The sequence below is a fragment of the Uranotaenia lowii genome, unplaced genomic scaffold, assembly GCF_029784155.1.
Source record: "Uranotaenia lowii strain MFRU-FL unplaced genomic scaffold, ASM2978415v1 HiC_scaffold_76, whole genome shotgun sequence".
Lineage (NCBI taxonomy): Eukaryota > Metazoa > Arthropoda > Insecta > Diptera > Culicidae > Uranotaenia > Uranotaenia lowii.
The window spans coordinates 85,697-108,796 of NW_026598711.1; the positions used below are offsets into that span (position 1 = coordinate 85,697).

The 23,100-nt window shown below is 39.6% G+C and overlaps 2 protein-coding genes across 2 annotated transcripts; one reads left to right on the forward strand and one right to left on the reverse strand.

Moving 5' to 3' along the window:
• The first annotated feature begins 2,917 nt into the window (after nucleotides 1-2,917).
• Nucleotides 2,918-3,927, forward strand: LOC129760778 (fatty acid hydroxylase domain-containing protein 2-like). Its single transcript, XM_055758440.1, has 3 exons — nucleotides 2,918-3,013; nucleotides 3,077-3,714; nucleotides 3,777-3,927. Exons 1-3 carry the CDS (start codon nucleotides 2,918-2,920, stop codon nucleotides 3,925-3,927), a joined length of 885 nt encoding a protein of 294 aa, XP_055614415.1.
• Nucleotides 3,928-15,785: 11,858 nt separating this feature from the next.
• On the reverse strand, nucleotides 15,786-23,095 carry LOC129760779 (brefeldin A-inhibited guanine nucleotide-exchange protein 3-like; the record flags this gene model as incomplete). The annotated part of the gene is made up of 3 exons (XM_055758441.1): nucleotides 15,786-20,489; nucleotides 20,556-20,991; nucleotides 21,864-23,095. Coding segments are annotated over 3 exons (4,596 nt in total), but the record flags the coding sequence as incomplete, so codon positions are not given.
• Between the last annotated feature and the right edge of the window lie 5 nt (nucleotides 23,096-23,100).

The following is a 23,100-nucleotide window of genomic DNA, read 5'->3' on the forward strand; positions in this document are numbered from 1 at the left end:
GACGTAAGACGGTTGGACACAGCAACAAGAACACCACCACCTCTTCTTAGACCAGTGCTGACAGGATCACGATCGCGACGATAAACGTTGTATTGATGACCAAACAGCTGGACCGAAGTAATCTCGTCGTTCAACCACGTTTCAGTGAGCACGATGACAACATATTCGGAATCCGAAACTGCCAAAAACAGTTCCTCAATTTTGGTGCGTAAATCTCTAACATTCTGGTAGTACAACCGCAGAGTTGAGCTGGAATGTGGACAACAATCAAAGGGCGAAGATGCCTGATCATTAGAGCATAAAAACATACCTGCAGTGGCAAGTTGGAAGGCCCCTTCTCTAGTGTTACACACAGGGCCCAATATAGGGGATTTAGGGGTTAAAAAGGCACTTTATCTCCATTCGCAAGATTTTCCGGAAATTTTAACAAAAAGAAAGTATTATTTCATAGATTTCGGTCATATAGGGCGAAAGATATTGAATTTCTTCGCGGTTTGTACACTTTTTTCCCCATTGTGCACCGGGTCAGCTAGTAATAATATAATAATTTATGTTTTTTCAATCATTTTATGGCACCCTAGACTTCAGGGATTCTCGATGTCTTTGATCTTTCAACAATGACCTTGACCTTATTTGGGTCTAAGACCAGCACCACGTATTTGGTGGTATTTCTCCCCGGTTATGATTAGTTTTTCCTCTTTGGTTTCTAACTGTTGAAAAACGCAGGTTTCAGTGGTGGAATAGAGTTATCTTTATTCATGTTTCGTCTATGAGGTCATTAGATTACAACTATATTAATTAGCGATAGCTAATTGTCACTTCCACATCTTATATTCCCTAACCGGGAAAGTACTCATTTCTCAATGAGTACTTTGATATTCTTACCCAGAATACCTGGCAGCACTGTTGTGTTACCACAAACCTAAGTTGAGTTGTTTGGCTTCACAGTGTGATGATGTAAACATTTGTACCGTGTTTACCATCATCAGCTGTCATCATCAATCATCAACGCTATTGTTTCAATTGCGAATTGACGGTTTCTAATCTGCTTTCCAAAAAAAAAAAAAATGTTTGAATCTCTTGATTTTTTGATGATGTGACCTGCAATGAAAAATTATTATTGAGCTCTCTTTTTTTTGATCCATTGAAAAATTTACATCGGAGTACCATGCTTACATTTATGTTTTGTTGTTTGAAAACATCTTATTGTAGTACGAGTTCAGAGTCTGGCAGTTTCCGGTCACAACTACCCCAGATACAGTATTTTCCGATTTCCCACCATTATATGTCTAATATAAGCTTGAAATTTAGGAGATACTTTTCCAACGAATTAACCACAATCGAGGTAGGATTCTGCAGAGTCAAATCTAGAATGTAGCTCCTTCATGTTACTTTCAGTTATTGGAGTTCATGAGTCATTCTCTCAAATACAATTTTTTTTTATTTAATTTAAAGACAATGGGGACCTTTCCAATTGCAAGCCATTCTTTATTTAATTTAATTGAAAAACAATGGGGAATTGTCCTCTTGCATGCCATCTTTTTTTTTTTTAATTCTAATGCGATAGGGACTTGTACTCTTGCAAGCCATCTTTTATTGAATTTTATTCAGTGTCTTTCAAAAACAATCGAGACTTGTTCTCTTGCAAGACATGTTCAATTTAATTACTCCAAAAAAAAATTCATTTTATTTCATTTAACAACAATGGAGACTTGTCATCTTGCAAGTTATCTATTTTTTTTAAATTTCTAATACAATAGGGACTTGTCTTCTTGCAAGCCATCTTTATTAAATTCAATTCAAAACAATGAGGACTTGTCCTCTTACAAGTCATCTTTTATTTAATTATAATACAATAGGAACTTGTTCTCTAGCAAGCCATCTTTTATTTAGTGTCTTTCAAAAACAATCGAGACTTGTCCTCGTGCAAGCCATGTTTAATTCAATTACACTAAAAAAATAATTTTATTTCATTTAAATACAATGGAGACTTGTAATCTTGCAAGATATCTATTTTTTTTTTAAATTTCTAATACAATAGGGACTTGTCCTCTTGCAAGCCATCTTTTATTAAATTCAATTCAAAACAATGAGGACTTGTCCTCTTGCAAGTCATCTATTATTAAATTATAATTTAAAAGGGACATGTTCTCTAGCAAGCCATCATTTATTTCATTTCATTCAAAAACAATGGGAACTTGTTCTCTTGCAAGCCATCTTTTTTTAAAATTCTAACAAAAAAGGGAATTTTATTTAATTCAATTCAAAATAATGAGGACTTGTCCTCTTACATGCCATCTATTTTTTTTATTTCTAATAAAATAGGGACTTGTCCTCTCGCAAGCCATATTTTATTAAATTCAATTCAAAATAATGAGGAGTTCTCTTGCAAGTCATCTATTATTTAATTATAATATAGTAGGGACTTGTTCAAGCCATCTTTCATTTAATGTCATTCAAAAACAATGGGGACTTGTCCTCTAGCAAGCCATCCTTTAATTAAATTAATTCAAAACAATGAGGGCTTGTCCTCTTGCAAGCCTTCTTTTATTGTACTTAATTCAAAACAATGACGACTTGTCCTCTTGCAAGCCATCTTTTAATTAATTTCACTCAAAAACAACTAGGACTGGGAAATGAATGGTGAAATATTAACATGGTACACTTCAGTAAATTTTTCGGACCTTCTACTGGTTGCAGCTTTCTTTCTCATATCGGAATGTTTCTTCGGTTGACCTACCTTTACATTTTTTAGAGGTGGCTTTTTTTTTCATTTTCAACTCCAGAAATTATTAAGATGTTAAACACAAAATAATAATTCTTTTTTTTATTTTTTCAAGGTTATGATACACTTCGATCGCTTCCGTCGACAGAATCAGCTAGCTTCAACCGATAGATGAGCTCGTGAACGTTCAGGATGGAGGTCTGTCTGGAGAATTTTACAGCCGCTGATTTCCAACCGCCCATTGAAGGTCGCCACTTCATCCAGGATTGTTGGAACGCCCTACTAGATGTTATCGGTAAGTTCAAAGTTTAGAAAAAAGATCTTCAACCGTTCCCTTAATAACCTTTGAAGTCCATAGGTGACGACCCGGAGTTTCTCTACGTTTGGGCCCTCCCACTTTGGACCAATGCCTTCTACTGGATGTTTGGATCTTTATTTTTGATAGTCGACCTTACTGGAAAGCCAAACTTTTTGCGAAAGTACAAAACCCAACCTGGAAAAAATGAACCTCTGGACAAAGCTGAAATGGTCAGAGTGTTTCTGTGGATTCTGTTCAATCAGTTCGTCGTACAGCTTCCGATAGCTTATATCGGCTACCAGTTGGCTGATAAGACCAATGCACCGAATATGAGAATCCTCCCTAGCGGGTGGGTTGTTCTTCGGGATATTTGTATCGGAACTTTCTTCGTTGAAGTCGGTGTCTATTACGTGCATCGGTGCATGCACAAGAAGCCATTCTATCGGTTGTTTCACAGAATGCATCACGAGGAAACGGCTCCGTACGCGCTCTACTCACTGTATTGCCATCCGCTGGAGCACCTGTTGAACAACATTATTCCCTCCAGTCTGGGGATCATCCTGATGAAAAGCCATCCGGCCACCGCAGCCATTCACTACCCGCTGATGCTGATCGAAACGATGCGAGATCACTGCGGATACCATCTGCCGTTCTTCTTTAGCCCGGAACGACACGATTATCATCATGCCAAGTGAGTAACGGGATAGTTTACTTTAAATATTTCTTAAAATTTTATGTTTACTTATTTCCTAGATACACCGACTGTTATGGACCCTTCGGTATCATGGATTGGCTGCACGGTACTGAGGGAAGCTTCCGTAAAACGAAACAGTTTCAGCGGGACCGAATTCTGCTGACAACGAGGTCGGCACGGGAAATTTTTCCGGATCATAAGAATCAATAAAATACGAGAAAGTAAATTCTATCCTCTTCAGCGTTACTCACTTAAAATGCCCAATGGGAAAATTTGACCCTAGAATTCTAAAAAAAATCGAAGCCACAGGTTTGAGAACCTGAAGTAGTACTTATCTGACAATTTATTCAATGTAAGCGGCGTCTAATGCAAGCCAAGTGGGCTGCGCCTGAATGCGAGATGTGTGCTGCGTCTAATGTGTATATCGAAATATGTTTATTGATTACGCCTGAGTGCGAGTTCAACTGATCTGCGCCTACAAACTGTAGAATCCCGGACGGTACAGGGTTTAAAGGATTTACAGGTTTCATATCGATATTATTTCTTATTTGACATTATTCTAGCGATTGCTATAGCTGATGTTTCGAATTTGTCTCTAATAATCTTATACTTCACCAGAGGCATATCAAGGATGCCATCTTTTCCCCTTTTTCAATGATTCATTTTAATTTTATTATTATTATTATTATCTTCTTAATTCCTGTGCCATGGGCTAAACGCGGCCAACTTTTCGATGCCTTGGGCTGAAATCCGGTTACAGCCTTCCCAACCAGAAAGGCCGAATCAAAACAAACAATCAGCAGCCTTAAAAACCTGCGCTTTCTAAGCCAATTCGTTCTTTTCCACCGAAAGGCCATATCGAAATAAACAATCTGCAGCAGCAGCTTTAAAAATCTGCGCTTCCTATGCCAATCCGCCCTTTTCCACCGGGAGGCGAAATCAAAACCAACAATCAGCAGAAGATGCCTTGAAAAACAGCGCTTCCTAAGCCAATTCCGCATTTTTTCTTCCACCGGAAGGTCAAACAAAAACAAACTGCAGAAACTGCCTAAAAATCTGCGCTTCCTTAGCCGATCCGTCTTTTCCACCGGAAGGCGAAATTAAAAAAATCGGTAGCCGCCTTAAAAGCCAATTCCTTAGCCAAGTCCGTATATTTCCACCGGAAGGCCCAATCAAAACAAACAATCAGTAGCAACAGTCTTGAAAATCAGCGCTTCCTAAGTCACTCCGTAATATCCACCGGATGGCCAAATCAGCACCAACAATGTTAGCACGAACAATTTTCGCTTTCGAATTTTTCTGTCTTACTTACCAGAGGAACAAACAACCAGAGCAGCAGCCATAACAATTTGCGCTTTTTGTGCATCTCCGTCTATTGAAGGAGCCAGAACCATTTCTAAACAGTCTAAGCATCAGTCTTGCAAATCTGTGCTTATTTTACCAACTTCACCATTGTCGCGATTTTTCGAATTTTATGGACCTCAACTCAGCTGTTCACTCAGACACTGTCATAGTTTTGATTTTTTTTCGTCCTAATAAAACCGCTCGGAATGCGTCTTTCGTTTCCAAGACTGGTTAATAGTCTGACGTCATGTTCGAAAAATTTTATGTTGTCCCCGTGGCAAGACTTCTTATGAGCCGAAGTACCGCGGATCGCTACCGTGTTCTTCGGATGGGTTTGAGTGTACTTATTCAAACTTCTTTACAACAGACAATTGGCTCATTGTTTGCGGGCGAAATGTTCTCAGTTATATCGTCTGAATTCCCTAAGTTTAACATGGGACCAGTTTCGCTAGCTCACGATACCAGCAAACCACCATCAAGGTGTGTTTATACAAATATCCCTCCAGCTTTTAAAAACGAAACGGAAAGAAGACTACAAGAATTGCTGGAAGCAGGCATAACAGAATGCGTAAAAAACTAGATGGATAAATCTTTTTGCTCTTCCCTGCTGGTCGTACCTAAAGGTAATGGCGACTTAAGGCTTGTGGTTGATTTTAGAAGTCCTAACAAAGCCATTATACGAACCCCGTTTAAGATGCCGACACTTGAATCCATTCTTGCGGATTTGGGTGGGGTAAAGTGGTTTTCCACTTTAGACGTACTAGCACGTACTTCCACATTTAGTTGCCAGAGGACTCAAGAAACTTGACGATTTTTTTTTTGCTGGCAATGGGACATACCGTTTTGAAAGGCAATGTTTTGGACCCACTAAGGCCCCAGACATATTCCAGGAGGCTATGTAGACAGTTGTTTTACAAGGACGTCCTGTTTCCCAAAATTACTTGGATGACGTTAGAACACGACCGGATCTTGAAAATTGTATTACGGCGCTCTAAAGAACATAATGTCCGTCTTTACAGAGCAAAATGCATGCAATTGGCAGCAAATCGTTAAGATTTTAGGGGTTTGAACTGCTATCCAAAACTTTCGAAAACCTGAATCACAGAACGAGGCAGGACGTTGGCTAACTCGGAATACTTCTATTGGGGCCCAGAAGAGGAGGAAGGGTTTGAATACTTAAAGCACGACGTATTCAAAAATATCTCCCGTTCAGGTTATATTGAGTGTAAAGATCGAACTGAACTGTCTGTCGATGCTTCTCCGATCGGGTTGGGAGCCGTTTTACTACAGTTCAATACTAACCAGGAGCGACGCATTATCGCATGTACATCGAAATCTTTGACGGAAAGAGAATGTAAATACCCCTATACCCAAAAAGAGGCTTTGGTGGTAGTATGGGCGGTGGAACGATTTTCTGCAGGCGGACTTTTTAGCAGTCCCTGGCTGTGGGTCAGGAGAATTGCTAAGTCGACATGTATTCGAGATTTCTTTCTTTGATGCTAGAAGTACCAACCTTGCTCTGTATGTAGAATCTTTTTTACCTGGGGTCTTCCACTAATTATCCAAACAGATAATGGACCTCCCTTCCAAAGTAAGGAATTCATAACCAACTGGGAAGATAAGGGCTTGAAGGTCAGGAAATCTATCCCCCTAAGCGCGCAGTCAAACGGGGAGATAGAGAGGCAAAGTCAGGGAATCATGAGGGCCTAGCTGCTGCAAAATAGAAGGGTGTAAACTGAAGACTGGCCCTTGAAAATTATATCCATATTCACAACACATTCTAGCTACATCCCTTATTTCGTCTCACATCACTTGTTGTGAGAGGTCGTCTTTTTTTCCTCCACTTGGTGAAGCTCGAGAAAAGTTTTCAAAGTTAATTCATGAAGTTTTGTGGTGCAACTAAAAATAGCCCGTGCGTGCGATTACACAATAAGCGGCAGCATCGGAAAAGGAATCTTCTTTCCAAGCAGCGGGACTCATCCGGATTCAGTCTACCGTAAGAGCGGCTGGATTTTTTTTTTGGAAGCCCGAATAATTCGGACTTTGATTGCCGTTATCGGGGAACCAATTAATCAAGGTGACCACGAATTGAAGACAATTTGCATTCTGATCAACAGGCGGACAGGCAGTACTATAGGAGTGTTATTCAATTGACCAGAAGAAAACCACGTGGTGGACGGCCATTGTTGACGTTCGAAATCGGGATCATCGTTGACACTGAACGAAATCATCGTTTACGAGTTACGAAACAAGTTGGTAATTTCTCATTTTTCTGAGGTTGATGGGAACACTGTCGTGTTGATGGTAGCAAAATTTTATCTTGATTAAAAATTCTGAAATTTACCCGAATAATTGCATTTTACATTGTTATGTTGTGGGTTAGTTAATTGTAGTTAAGTTTTAAACCTGTAATAGTAAAATGTTGTGTGAAACCAAGTGAAAAAGTGTTTAAAACTCGATAATAATTCCATGTAATTGAAATGCAAGGGCTGGTGCTACGCCCTCCGGCACGAACTTGTATATTATTAGAGCAAACGCACCAATAAGTGAATATACGCGGCCCGGTTTTGCTCATTTCAGCGGACTGGTTTTGAGATACACACTCTTTCGTGCACCGGGCGATAGCATAATTATTTTTAAATTTAGCATTGCACTGAGAAAACTTTTGTAGAAAATCTTAATCTTAAATTAATACGTACCGAGTAAATTTTCGGAGTCGTCAGTTTTTTGCTTAAATTTCGATGAATATTTATTTATTTATTATTTATTTACATAGTATTCCGTAAAGTAGTAGTAAATTTCGATGAATATTGGTCTTAAAAGGGCCTGGGGGTGTTGGCAGTTATTTGACGGGATAGCAAAGTCTACATCCTGGTTGAACATGCCGTACAGCAGCAGCAAGGCCAAGCAGCTTCGAACACCAGCAATCGGGTCCGATGACGGATGCAGCAAGAACTTCCGAGCAGGATGTTTGCTTCGCTTGGCCTCGTCATCATATCTGTAGGACACCGCTTTCAACCGGTGGTGGTTGTTTTCGGCGACCGATTCAACTTTGATCCTTTCGGTAAAGCGTTGAGTTTCCCTTACGGTGTTTCCATTTCCGTGTCACCCGTTTGCTGGATTTTGATTAAAAACTTATTGAATTGTAGGACGACTTGATTGAATAAAATAAGTTCAGATAATAATGTATTTTCGAATTAAGCTCGATTTTGCTTTCAAAACGCCGGGCACTTATATTTCCTAACACATGGACCCGAAAAACAAAATTCAACAAACTAAACAATTCAACTAAAATTCAACTTTATTTGTTTATTATATTTATATTAAAATCATACTTTTCTAAAAAATCTTCAACTTCTTTTTCTATCCAACGTGCTGATTGAAATAGTTGCTGCTAAGAAAAACTGGGTCCCATTAGTTGCAAACTTATTGAGAGACCTCGTTTCGAAAGCCGAATCGGTAGGGACAGTACTGGAATGCCACCCATATTGGCCGGTTGGATACAAAAATCCTGCACAGCGCACTGGTCTCGATTATTATTACTCCGAGAAACTCCGAGTGACCATTTTTGGTCACAAATTACGATGCTTCAAGTTTGTTTATCTGAAATTGAGTGAGAAAGGAAAAAATGTTATCGAAATTCATAGGTAGAAAAAAGTTCAAAACAGTATAAAATACAAAATAAATAACTCACCATCAGAACCAGCATTTACACTTTCTTGTTCAATTCCTGAAAAAACCCGAAAAAATGTAACGAAATTGCGAATTTAACTGGTTATTACAAAAAAATCCATCCACAATTTTAATCTGATACAATTTTTTTTTTCTTAAAATAAATATCAACAAACATCTACACGCTGCGACATCGTTTGTTTAATTCTGCTCAAAACAGTAGAATTTTTTCAGTGCATGTTTGCTCTCGCCCCTTTCTAGTGAGCAAATTTGGTGATTTTGTCGGTCCCGACGGCATCGGCCCTATTTTGCTCACCTTCATACTAACCCCCGGTGCGGTATGGAAGTGATTAAACTCGCGAGCATTTTCACTTTGCTCGCGATTGCTGCGGATGCCCTTATGCAGCCAAATGATGATCTGGACTTCAGCAACGGGAGAGGATTCCTGGTTGAAATATAAGATAAGTATCTGCTTCCTATTTCTTTCCTCCATACTAGTTTTCCTTCAATTATTAATTTTTGTTTTTGTAAATATTTGTAATAAAAGTTCACAATCTGAGCTTAATTTTTTGAAATGTTGGCAAATTTAATTTGAACAGCAACCCGTGAATGATTCAATTACATGAAAGATTGAATGCAAGATAAGTTGCAAGAAAAAGCTCACTCCCCCGAAATATAATACTACGGAGCTTTTTCATCTTAACGAAACTATATGAGGCCCTCAGAGCCAAAGGGGTATAAGTGACAAAATGGTCGATTTTGAGTTAATGATGGCAAACGATTCTTCATATTTCAAACAATATTTGATGATTTTTTTGGATTTTTTGAAATTTATTTTCATAGTTTTACGTTCCAAAGCGAAATTTAAATTTTCGAAAAATATATGGAAAATTGCCAAACACAACAACTTAAAAGCCTGTTTTCTCGAAATAAGCTTTAATGCACTTCTACCCCTTTGGCTCCAAGGGCCTCATATGAAGTATGCATTTAGGCGTTTACCTCCCACGAACAGCTAAAAGCTTGAACCACCAAGTATATACGTTGCTAATTCATCAGAGTAATCAAAACAACAAATACCTATATATTTTGTTGAACTCATTTAAACTATTGATACTTTACTAAATTTGCTTCAAAAACAAATACATAATAATCTAAATTTTGCCTATTTTGACGCGCTTTTCAATACAGCTCCGCTTAGTCTACCCATACCTCCACTTTTTTAAATATTTTTTGAGATTGCTGCAGTGTATACCTACACGTTTTACTTTTAGCAATCAAAAATGATATAAATCTTTTTTTTAACTTCTTCATTTTTAAGTTTTGTTTTTTTTTAACTTTTCATCAATCATGAATCTTTTTAGTCCTGTTTTTTAACTTCTTCGTCAATAATATTATTATATTTTTGAATTCATATAACATCATCTCATTTTCAGGATTTTTATGATTTTCAGTATAGCTATCAGTTAAAAACTCATACAAATTAATGGTATGGTAAAGAAAAATAACAATAACTTATTTTTACATTTTTAATTTTTATCTTTAAAGTACATGTATTAAAATACATTTCATTCTATATAATTCAACCCATTATCATACAGCAACTGAATGTTTGGCACCTTTAACAGCTCATAACAGTATTTTTAAATAGGACAGGGAACCATGGAATAAAATATATTCCAACATCTGTGGTGGACACCATATATCTATATCTAAAAATCATCAATTCAATCAATCAATACACTGCCTCTGCTAATAAAACTGTCTAATAACGGCTTTGAATATATTGTTGAGTTATTTCTTACGTGTTTTTGCATGAAAGTATTGGTTTTTTGCTCTTTCTACATCTTTTGAAAAAAAGAAAAAAAAATCATTGATTCGTTTCTGAATTTGTTTTTCCAATATACCTACTGTAAGAATCTCAAAAATGATGTTTTCAAAAATAGCAAAAATTTTAACATTACTTTGTATATGCAATGAAGCTCAAAAAGAGGCAAGGAGAAAAAAAAATTAAAGAATTTTCAAAATGGTATTAATCACGAAAACAGTTTGAGAAGTTTTTGTCGGCATATTATTAAAAATACATTCAATTCAAAATACTGTTTTTTTTTTCAACCATGACAGCCTTTTGATAATTCTTTGATTAAACAGGGATCACTGTTAGGGAAAAAGCTAGATTGATAGGGATGAAATGTGGATGGTAATAATTATATATCTTTATTTAATGTTTATCGAATGCCTCGTAGAAGTAGGAGTTTCCTTATGAAATGTCTAGGAGCATAGGAGGTGTAGGAAAATACGATCGCACTATTGACCAAAATGGATCCTGATCTTTACCTTTTTCTAACTAACACAACCCCTTCCTTTGATACTTGAATATAGATTCGCAGACGTACAGACGGTTTCCATAGCTGGTGATACTTACTTATTTCTGGTTCTGACTATTTCAAAATTATTTTTGGAGTATGCAGGAGCATGAAGTTGCTAGTTGAACCTTAAGAGTATCAAACTAACATTCCTTCCTTTTTCCCCATTGACTACTAGGACGTGGCCGGCGCCGTTATTAATCATTTCAAAAGCGGAGAGCATGAGTTTTGTACATTGAGAATGAACTGCTAATCCCAAGCACCATTCTTTTGGACTTTGTGCAGAATTGATGGCCTCGATTAATCACGGAGTAGCAACCATTGGCGACGTGGAACTTGTTCTGCTTAGCCACGCCAGCGATCATGGAATTCGAAATGCGCATGAATTGTTAAAAAAATAACAAAAAATCATCTTTTCTCTTGAAGTACGTAATTAAATAGCATTACCATCCCCTGAAACAATTAAATAGCATTTCGAGTTCAATGATTTAAGGTGGATATGAGTAGTCAAACAAGCTAAGCTATACCTACTGTAAGAATCTCAAAAATAAAACATAACGTTATTTAATGGAAAAAATGCTCAGCTTTGCTTGTATATTTTATATAGGGTGTAAATAACTAGGTATTCTTCAAAAAGTGCAGAATTCGATTCATTTTTTGCCAGCTCCTTTCTATTCAAAAAACGACTTTTTGGATAATGTTACGAAATGTCTACGATGCAGATTGGCGAATAGGGATAGTAATTTAATGGAGATAGTTAAAAGGTGAATCTCAGCTTAATTTCTTTAAAAAAAATCTTTATTTTCAGCATCTCGAATGAAGGATGGTTTATTATTTTAATTTGTAGCTTGTAATGCACTTAATGTTTTCCATATATGTACCTATTCACAAAAAAAAAAATGAACAGCATCATTTAATCACAGCTTTTTTCAGCGTATTGCCATGCCGCGGCTCACCTTCATCCCTTGAAAAGCATGATTGGCGCATGGCGTTTAATATGTTAATATTAATATTTTATTGCAGTTTCATCCAGTAGAATAGTCGCCCACAAATCAGATGTTAAGCGGTAAAGTAGGATAAAGTGAATAATAACGTTTTGTTCATTTACGTAACACATTTGTAAATTCGAAACAATTGTGCATTTCATATTTTATTATTATTAATTTTCAACAAAGAATTTTTTGATATTTTAACGATAGATATCGTTAGCTCTTTATTCAACTTTTTATGAACAATGATCAATAAGGAACTATTTTTGTTAATGATGACAAATGTAGGAAGAAAAATATTTCTATTATATCAATGTCCATATGTGTATGTATTCTTTTTGGCGCTGAAATCTTTTAGAATGTAAAAATCCTAAGGATTTCGGCGCCGTATTAATAATTTCTCTGCTCTTTCAAATCTTTCCAAAAGCGAGCAATGGCGCTATAACCATGGTCGATGACCTGAGATGAAGGTACAGGGATCCAAAATTAAACAGTGTATGATGGTTAAAGAAGAATTTCTTTAATTATTGTATTGTTAAATTTTGGACTTTATGTAGAAAAACCTCATTTCTATCCCCTGGAGGAAGAATCGCAAGGCCCAACACCAAGGAGCATAGAAATATCTTAGCATCTATGCTCCCAACGAATGAATATCAAATAATCATGGGAACGTATGGTACTGTTGTCCACGTTTCTTCCTCCCCTGGTTCCAGTCGTCTCTGCGTCCAATACTGCACAGTGGGCCCGGCCTTGATAAGATGAATAGTGAATGTATTTTCACTATTCGACGGGATGCTGACAAGATCTGGCTGTGTACGTATCATAAGCATAAGCATAAGCATAAGCAAGTTGGTAATTTCTCATTTTTCTCTTTTTCTACCCTATCTATTTCCCTTTTTTTTGTGCTTTCGATAATGAAGTGCTTCGTTCGTATTTTCCAAACGGAAGGCATTAGTGTCTCCGTTGGAAAATATGAACGAAGGCGGGGGGTTAAACCCTTCGTCTATGGATGAAAAGGGTTTGATGTATGAGAATGAGGAGCATTTTCAGGATTCAGATGAGCCTGATATCCCTCAAATGCAAACCATTCGCAGATGTATGACGATTCCTCATCATCCACAGCGAAGGATAAAACAACCCGGCTCCGAAAATACGTAAAAGGCTCAGCTTTCTCTGGCCCTTGGTTGGTTTTCATCCGGCCCTAAAAAAAAAAAATGGTAAGCACCTAAATGTAGTTCAGATCACGAAAGATCTGGCAAGGTGGTCCTCTGTATCCAGCGTAACTAAGGTGCGGCCTAATAAGTTGCGCGTTGTTGTGGGCAACCGGAAGACCGCGAATGAAATTGTAGCCAGCAATTTCTAAAATTTAGAGTATCGCGTCTATATTCCGTCGCGAGACGTAGAAATCGAGGGCGTGATCACAGAAATGAGTCTGAAGGAAGAGTACGTTAAGTACAACGGCGTTGGTAAGTTCAGGAACCTTGATTCGACTTCGGTTGATATCTTGGATTGTCGCCAACTCCAAACTGCCACCGTCGTAAACGGAGTTAAAAAGTACTCGCCTTCAGCCTCTTTCCGAGTGACCTTTGCGGGTACCGTCCTCCCTCTCTACGTCTTGTTTGACGGAGTGTTGAGGCTTCCTGTGCGGCTCTTTGTACCTCGCGTAATGGATTGCAAAAGTTGCATTAAGTTGGGGCACACTGCGTCGCACTGCTGTAACAAGCAACGGTGTCCCCAATGCGGGGAGAATCATGGGGTTCGAGCGTGCTCAGCAATTGAACACAAATGTGTCTTTTGCGGGGGCTCACCCCATGATAGCTCCTTGTGCGAGGCATTTAAGAGTCGCTGGGATAGTCAAAAGCGCTCTTTAAAGGAACGATCAAAACGTTCCTATGCCGCCATTTTGAAGAGCGCGGCGCCTCCGATACAACCTAAGTCCACTAACATTTTTTTAGTGCTGCCAGTTGACAGTGAAGATAATGAATCCACTGATCAAGATCAACCGGTTATTTTTTTAGCAAACTCCCGGAAACGCGCAAAACCTGCTTCTAAGAACCCCAGGGTTCCAAAAAAAAAAATTGCAACCATTAGCTCTCCTATTAAAGTTAGGCGAAAACCGACTACATCTTTAAAAGAAAAACTTGTTCCTCCAGGATTCTCCATGAAATTTGCACCCCAAAATATACCAGAAATTCCGACGACTTCAAAGACCCCAAAAACTAATGTACTTTTGTCAGAACCAACTGTTCCAACGGGACTGTTCAAGTTGTCTGGCATCTTGAATGGTGTTTTCACGTTTTTCAACGCATCAGAATCGGTCGGGAATTGTAACCTCAATGCTACCTGTAGTAAAGACATTTTTAAAGTAATTGATGCAAACTTAGCCCCTTCTTTCAGTGTTTATCCCTCTCGACGGCTAATTTACGTCCAGAGGTCGGAGATATCACTGTTTTACAGTGGAATTGTCGTAGTCTCATTCCTAATATGGATCCGTTCAAATTTCTTCTTCATGAAACTAGTTATGATATTTTTGCCCTTTCTGAAACATTGCTTTCTTCTCAATCAAACGTCTCTTTCCACGATTTTACATTATCCGTTTGGATCACAACGATTCTTATGGAGGGGTGCTTTTGGGGATCAATAAGAGCCACTCCTTTTATAGAATCCACCTCCCTTTATCAGGAGGAATTGAAGCTGTTGCATGTCATACAACTATAAGAGGTAAGGACTTATGTGTTGTCAGTTTGTACTGGCCTCAGAGAGTTGCAGTGGATCGAAATCACCTAGAGAACCTGTGTTCAGTTTTGCCTGAGCCAAGGTTGATCCTGGGTGATTTCAATTCACATGGAACTGTCTGGGGAGAACAAGTAGACGATAGTCGTTCTACTCTTATTTATGAAATTTGTGACAGTTTTAATTTAACAATTTTGAACAAAGGTGAAAAAACACGAGTACCTAAACCTCCTACAAGACCAAGTACAATTGACCACTCACTCTGCTCAACTTCATTATCATTGGATTGGCAGTGGAATCCCTGCGAGTTTTGGAAATAATATAAACTTACGTTAGCGTGTACTGTTGCTATTTGACTTCAAAATGGCAGCAACATCGATTTGTAACGAAAGTAACACAATCTAGATGAGAGAAAGTGATCGGGTAGTTCAGCACAGAGAAGGGGTGAAAATTTAGGTGAAGAGAACGTTACGTAAGTCAAGCGGTGTCGGGATCGATAGACAGCAAACGCTGGTCGAGAGTTTCAAGTTCTTTGAGAGTGTAGAACAAGCATGACCCGGAGAGAAATCGTCAGTTGGTAAAGTATTGTAGAAAAGCACAGATCGCATTTTTGCTCGTCAGTGTCTAGTAAGTTGTGAAATTCCTTAAAATTGGCGTCTCGGAGAACTAGCTTCGGATTCATCGAAAAGGACAACCCCACCGGTGACGACAGCTACCTTTCACATAGTCTATGCGTTGGATATCAAAAGAAAATAAACCCTGGACCTCTGCCGTACTTGCCTAACAACCTCCAAACCTTTGATTAGAACCATGCCTATAAAGACTTATAGAATATGCTGCTAAGCGACTTGAAAACAATAGATTGCAAGTCAAATTCCCAACTACATGGAACTACTACAAAAAAAAATGAAATGGATTAAGTACTTTTTGTGATATTCACGACTCACTAGTAAAAACTAGAAAACCATTGTTGCACAAATATATATAGAATGTATTTTATTTTAACTGCTTATTGTTTGCCTGGCACCCCTTCTCCGTATCCCACCTAGTTCACTAGTCCATGTAACGGTTCTGTTCCTGTTCTGGTTTATAGTATTGTTTTTTTTTTGTTATATTCGGTTTTCCTTTTGTTTTGCTCCGGTAAATACTTTTTTGTTTCCATTTTGTTTTGTTTGTATTTGGTTGACGGTCTAACTGCTGTCTCGTTATTTTAAATGGTTTTGCTTATCATACTGGTTTTAAGTTAATGTTCCATGCCGCCTTTAAACGAATTTGGTTACACAATTGTTTTTCATTCGACGGGAGACAAAAAACGTTTTTTTTTCAATTTGATCGGTTTGTTTTTTTTTAAAGAAACCAATGGTTTGTATTTTTTTTTAAGTTGTAATGAGTAAATACTTTGTTTAATTGATTGGTCAAACAGCAAACGAATGAGAACGAACCAACGAACGGAAATAGAAGAAGAAAAAGATCAAGGGTAAACATCGACTATAATGTAACTATTATTGATTTGACGTGAACTGTAGATTCTGTTTTAATACTTCCGTTTTCCGTTTTATTGTGTTGATTTTTTGTTTGACTTTTTGTTTAAGAAGTGAAATAAAAAAACAACTCCCTCAACAACTCGAGCATCTGACGCGGTAAATTTGTCGCAGTGTCGAGTTTTTTTTTATAAAAAGGTATTAATCGATTGATATTCAATTCAAGAGAAAGCTGTTCGAGCGATTTCGAGTATATAGTTGGTGAAAGTTAGTGGTTAAATACTTGCAGTAGCCAGAGATAGTTAGACGGAAAGCGACAGTTTTGCTTTGCAACCATTGGAATATATGAATCAATCCGAAAGCAGTGTGTAAGTAGTTTGTTTTTTTTTTTATTATTATTTTGCTGTTTAAAGTTTTGCAAGCAGTAGTGTGAGTGTATATGTGAAACTTTGAAGTGGGGAATGTTTTTTTTACGTTTTTAGTTGGAACACCCTTTTTAGCCAACCACGTGGCGGTTGCGTAGCAACGGCGCGGAAGGGGGTTTACTTTGATTGAACGATGACAACAAATGATTGGTATAACGTATAAGGTAAGCTTGATTCTGTTTGTCAGTTTGTTGTTTTCTGTAGGTAGATTATAGAAGAGAAATTGTCGTGCAATTGGCGCAAGCGGCTGTTCTTTTTAGTGTATTGTGAGCGTGTTTGTTTAGGCTGCGCAGCAGCATTTGTCAGTGTGTTGGTGACTTGAGCGTTTTTCAATGAGGATGGGTTTGAGTGTGTTTGTGGCGTGTTTTATTCACAGCTGCTGTGTGGAGGGCGTGGCTTGAGGATCTATAATATAGGTTACATAGCGTTCACTTTTTGTTTCAGTAAATTCCTTAGCGTATATCAACAGTTACAAGTTTTTTTTTGTTCGTGGGCTTAAATATGTATGTATATATATAGATATATATGATTTCTTGTTTCACGCTTAAATGTAAAAATCATGTAAAGCTATATATCATCAAAATATGGATTTCCATGATCTGCCATTCAACTTCAATTCAGGAGTTTTGCATTGTCTGTAAATTTGCGATATATATATTTTTTGTTAAACGATTTCAGTCTAGTCGATTATATCATGATTCTTCCATCGAAATGTAAATTTGCATATGTGTTAGTTCGAGAGTCGAAGGATTACGTACAGGGTGACCCGCGCAGCGGGAAACTGAAAAACATCTAAGACATACTAGGTCAACGATAGTCGTCGGCGTCGAGTATCTACTACTCCATGGCCAGGCCGTTGCCCTGTTCCTGAACTGCGCGGAAGGCTTCACGGATGCGGGGTGTTAGCAAAAGTTTAAGCAGTTCGGATTGGTCCTCGGGGAGCAACTTGAGCAGCTCCATCGATGCCACGATAAGCTGTTTCATGGACGAGCGTTTGCAGAGTGAGTCCTTCTGGATGCTGATCGTGCGTTGCTGTTCGATTTCCGGCGAAATCGATTGTTGCTGTTGCTGCTGATGCTGCAGTTGTTGCTGATGCTGGATGTGCTGCTGCTGGTTCGCAGAAATGTTGAAGGGGTTCTTGCGTAGCTGACCTCCTCCAACGATTGTCGATACGGAGACACTTTCTTCATCACTTTTGGACGGTGACTCGGGTTCCGATTCTTGAGCTTCGTCGTGATAGGGGGACATCGCTTTAGGGGATCCCTTAGGGCTTGTTTGATCATCTTCACCACCTGAACAGTCTAGCTTGTCGTCGAAACGCTCATATTTCTCCATCTTATTCTCTACAATGTGCGTAATAGGTAGACCATCGTTACCGTTTCGGTCCAAATTATGAATAAAATGCTCCGCGATCAAGTCCCACAAATCCCTCAGAGCTAGCAAGTAGTGAACGAAGTTCTCATTCTTCTTCCATTGTTGACTGGCTGCGGTCATGTGGTTACACGAATCCAGAATGTACTTGATGTCATCTTCGTTCAAGTCGTACGCCCGAATATTGTTGATGTACACATCCACCAGCGTCATATAGTTGATGATCCACGAAGAAGTCATTTGTTTGTAGAGGTTAGCTGCATTATCAATGTTTGAAACCTTCTGGATCAAGAACTTTAAACCAGGTCGTTGATCAAAATCCAACGAACAAACAAGAAACTGCTTCAAACTCCTCAGCAGGACCTCCTTGCTGCGATATCCCAGCTGGAACAAAACCTTGGAAGTTCCACTCCCCGAGGTATCACCCCCATTGTACATGCACGAATTAAGCTCATTCGGGACATTAGTCAGTCCGTTCAACAGGATATTCGCGATCAGCTGCAACAGCATCTGACTGGCCAGCAGCCCCACTACTAAGTTCCGATACGGTATCCTTATGATATAACTGTCCAAATTGAGTCCATTACCTTGCAAAGAAGCACTTATACCTCCACCTGTTACCGAGCACGACTGCGTCATATTAGTATTACAATTCAACGGATACAGCAGGAAAGAGTAAGACCGATCATCCGTGCTCATCCCCCCTGAACTTCCATTCCCAACTCCCCCAACATTACCATTGATCTTGGAACTCAACACGTCCCGCTGATTATCCATCAAGAACACCTGCTGAGCCAGCGAATGCACCCGCTGCAGCTCATCCAGCGTACTATCCCGTCTCGCAGCCACCTTAACATTCGCGCAGTCCCCATAGAAGCTATTGGAATTCTCGTTGAACGCGAAGATCAACTGCCTCAACGGGGCCATCGTAACGGTGCTGGCCCTATGAATCGCCGAAGTAATAACCATCCACTGATCCTCGTTGAAAATGTGCCCCGTCGAAAAAATTATATGCTTCATGCAGCTCACCCCAACTCTCGCGATCGTCTCCTGTGACTGAGCCGAACACTCGATCAACACCAAGAGTAGCTGCTTCAACGCTAAAATTGCAGCCGTCGGTATCTTGGTAGCCGTAGACGTTTCCTCCTCCTTCTTCCAGCTGAAACTCGGCGGCAGCTGATCATCCTGCGACGACGCCATCTTCCTCATCTTGCTGTACTTCAAATTGTCTACCGGCCTCACGATGGTCGTCAACTTGGTCTTCTTCACACTCTGCTGATAGCTGTTTTGCTGCTCACTTCCGATCACAACTCGATCCTCCAGCCCTGCCGTTTGTGACTTCTCGATAAACTCCACCACCAAATCCGTAGTCATGCAGCAGCAATGTTTGAAGTTTTTCTCAATCAAGGACCAGTTCTTTTGCGCTTTGTTTACGTATCGCAGCCAATCCTGGATCATCGGGATCAACAGGTGATTGATGCAGTAAAACCCGAACTCAATTCCCGGATTCACCAGCAACGATTTGAACAGTTTAAAAATCGACTGCAGTATTGGCGATTGATGCGCGATTGGACACACGATCAACGAGTTCGTCAGCCCATCCAGTAGCAGGAACCACACCTTCAAAACCCCACTCGGCTTATCCAGCTCGTCAATCTTCGTGATCGTTTCCTTGTCAATGTGCAACGATCGGTAGCTGATCATGTACTGCTCGTTGCTACTCTGCAGATAATCCTGCCCAAAGTAGGTGAAGTTCTCCATCGAATTCGGTATGTTGGCATCGATTATGTGAGTGTACGTTATCCCCTTGATCTTGTAGGTCGAATGCAGATTTGGACACTGGGGCATGTTATACATGAAGCTAAGAATGGACGAACAGCGCTCCAGGAACTTGAGCGCGTCATATAAAAAATCACTGGACCTTATGTTATTGTCATCGTTTGTGGTGCCTTCGGACGAAAGCGTTGATCCCCCTAGTTGACCTCCACTTCCAGATATCTCCAGATACGAAAGCAGACAAAGTATGCAATCGAGCCCAGCATTTGCAAACACCAATGTGTTATCCGTTTCCAGGAACACGTGGAAAATGTCAATGATATTCGAAAGATGAACCGATCGATTCCGAGCGGTTCTCAGTGTTCCAAACAGAGGTCGCCAACCTGATCGAATCTCTGTTCTATGAGCTTCAACAATCTCGTACAAACAACCCACGATCTGATCCTGCACATCCACGTCACACGAATCCATGCTCAGAAGATTCTCGAACGGCTTGAGCAGCGCCTCGTTAAAGTGGAAGTGCGGCAGCTCCGATTGTTCCACCAGCAGTGCCGTTATGATGTCGTGAATGTATTCGATCGCTCTCTTCGAGATCGTCCGATCTTTGTGGCAAGCGGCCTACAAAATAAACCGTAAAATCAATCTGCAACTTTTGATTAAATAACAATCAATTCCAAAACTTACATCCATCAAGTGCGGTCCAGTGATGGCCCAAACTTTCAAAATGTGCAGCAAGGGTCGGGGACCCCGGAAAACCTTCAACGTCACATCTCCAACCCTATGAAGCAGCAGCGACAGTGGGAGCGAATCGTTCTTCACCTTCCAGGGACGACCTAACCACCATGACTTTTTCCCCTTCTTGGAGGAAGAGTTCCGGTAGAGTTGCTCCCGCGAGGCTCGGCACAAGCCCTTAAGAAATTGTAGCAGTGCGGGTAGGCTCAACCTCTCGGCGGCATTCGAGAAAAGGTCATCGGCCTGGTGCGAGAGGGCGCACAACATCTTAGCGGTGTCCGCCTGGGACAGGTTGACTGCGTCGTTGCCCGAGTAGGTTTTCAATATGGTGGCTACATTGGCGTTCGAGTTAGGAAGCGGCGCCTGCAGGAAGCTGTAAACATCCACACTGGAAATAGACGAGAGTTGAGGTTATTGTTAAATACTGCTGCATGAAAACGTGAATCAACGAGAAACTGTTATTTAAACTACAGAACACTCCTTAGATTTTTCGATGACCCATGAGTTTTAAAATATGAAAAATAGATTGAAAAGGACACTATGAATTTCATCAACTACCGTTTGGGTTTAATCAAAAAACCTAATAGCTTCCAGATACTGATGGCAATGGAAATGACAATCATTCTTTGTCATTTGGTAATTTTGTAATTTTTGTAATATTTGTAATATTTGTGATTTTTGTAATTTTTGTAATTTTTGTAATTTTTGTAATTTTTGTAATTTTTGTAATTTTTGTAATTTTTGTAATTTTTGTAATTTTTGTAATTTTTGTAATTTTTGTAATTTTTGTAATTTTTGTAATTTTTGTAATTTTTGTAATTTTTGTAATTTTTGTAATTTTTGTAATTTTTGTAATTTTTGTAATTTTTGTAATTTTTGTAATTTTTGTAATTTTTGTAATTTTTGTAATTTTTGTAATTTTTGTAATTTTTGGATTTTTGTAATTTCTGTAATTTTTTTAATTTTTGTTATTTTTGTAATTGTAATTTTTGAAATTTTTGTCATTTTTGTAATTTTTGCCGTTTTTATCATTTTTGTCATTTTTGTCATTTTTGCCATTTTTGTCATTTTGATAATTTTTGTCATTTTTGTCATTTTTGTCATTTTTGTCATTTTTTAAATCGACGGATTATTTACGAGCCTTTATGGCCGATATGAATTCATCAGGTTACCATTTGGGTTTATTTTGCACCCGAACAGCTTTCAAAGACTTATGGGTTTCTTATGGAATCTAGAGCCCTTATTGATTCATCAACTCACCATGTTTCATCCTCATCGATCGGGTACGCTGAGAGGTTCAGCTTATCGGTTAGCGAGTTGGATTTACTCGGTGAATCGGATTCCTTTCCATTATTGGCAACACTCGAAGCATTGCTCATGGCTGCGTTCTGAGAACTGAACAGGTCATGCTCCAGCTGGGTCACATGTCGACAAACGGAAAACACCGGCAGCCAGCAATCGGCCGAATGGGATCCCAGCTCCAGTCCACCCGAAAGGACAACATCCATCGACAGAGCCTGACTGGCAGGGATCTTGGGTCCCGAATTCTGACACACGTTGGTCGCGATTAGATTGAGGATTTTCCCGGCCAAATGTTGAAGGTTTAGGGAGTTGCTGAGGGTAGCGGCTGCGTGAAGACCTTCCAAGCTGAGGGCGTAGAGGGCTTCCCCTGCGCAACGGGATTTCTTTTTGACTCGGAGAGTTTTCTTGGAGAGCTTCATGAGTCGAGCTGTGCGGGAGTCGTCGACCTCACCTAATCCTGCCGTCAAGACGGTAACCATCGAGTCCCAGCAGCATGTAAGAAGTCGTCGAGCCAACTTCCTTGCTGCCAACTGCTTTGCATTGGGCTCACTCTGGACTCTAACTACGGACTGGAGTCGTTGCCAATCCGAAAGCATTTGGGTTGGTCCAATTCCTCCGGCATCGTATAGCATGTCCACGAGGGCGCAGTGTGATCCATCGGTGTTTTCAACAACTTTTAGGGTTGCAATGGGGTTTGTAGCCAGAACGCATTGATACAGTTCTCGAAGCCAGGCAGAGCTAAGGTAGACCAGTACTCCGGCGTTTTGGACGGATGTTACGAACTGTTGTTCGGATAGTGGAATCAGTATCGGATCATGGTTTTCGTCATAGTGTCCAGCCTTCATGAGCTGTAGGGCTAACAGCAAGGCCGAATACGTCGCCAGATATATACCGTCAGCGTTCAACGCCGTCAGATTGTACTCGTAATCCGAATAGTTGAGACTGTTCTGCTGACAGATGTTGGAAGCAAATTCTTGGATCGCTTCATCCACTTCGACAGATGCTTTGAACTTGAGCAAGTTTGGAACAAGGTCATTGGTAAGCACCTTGGCGAACTCTCTGGCATGGTGCCGATCGCAATCAACATCGGAACGGATATGAGGTGGTTCTTCCAAATGTGCCCATGGCCAGTTGCCTTCGGCCTTCGACGAGATGTCGTCGCTTGACGAGTGCGCCTCATCTTCTGGTCCCTCGG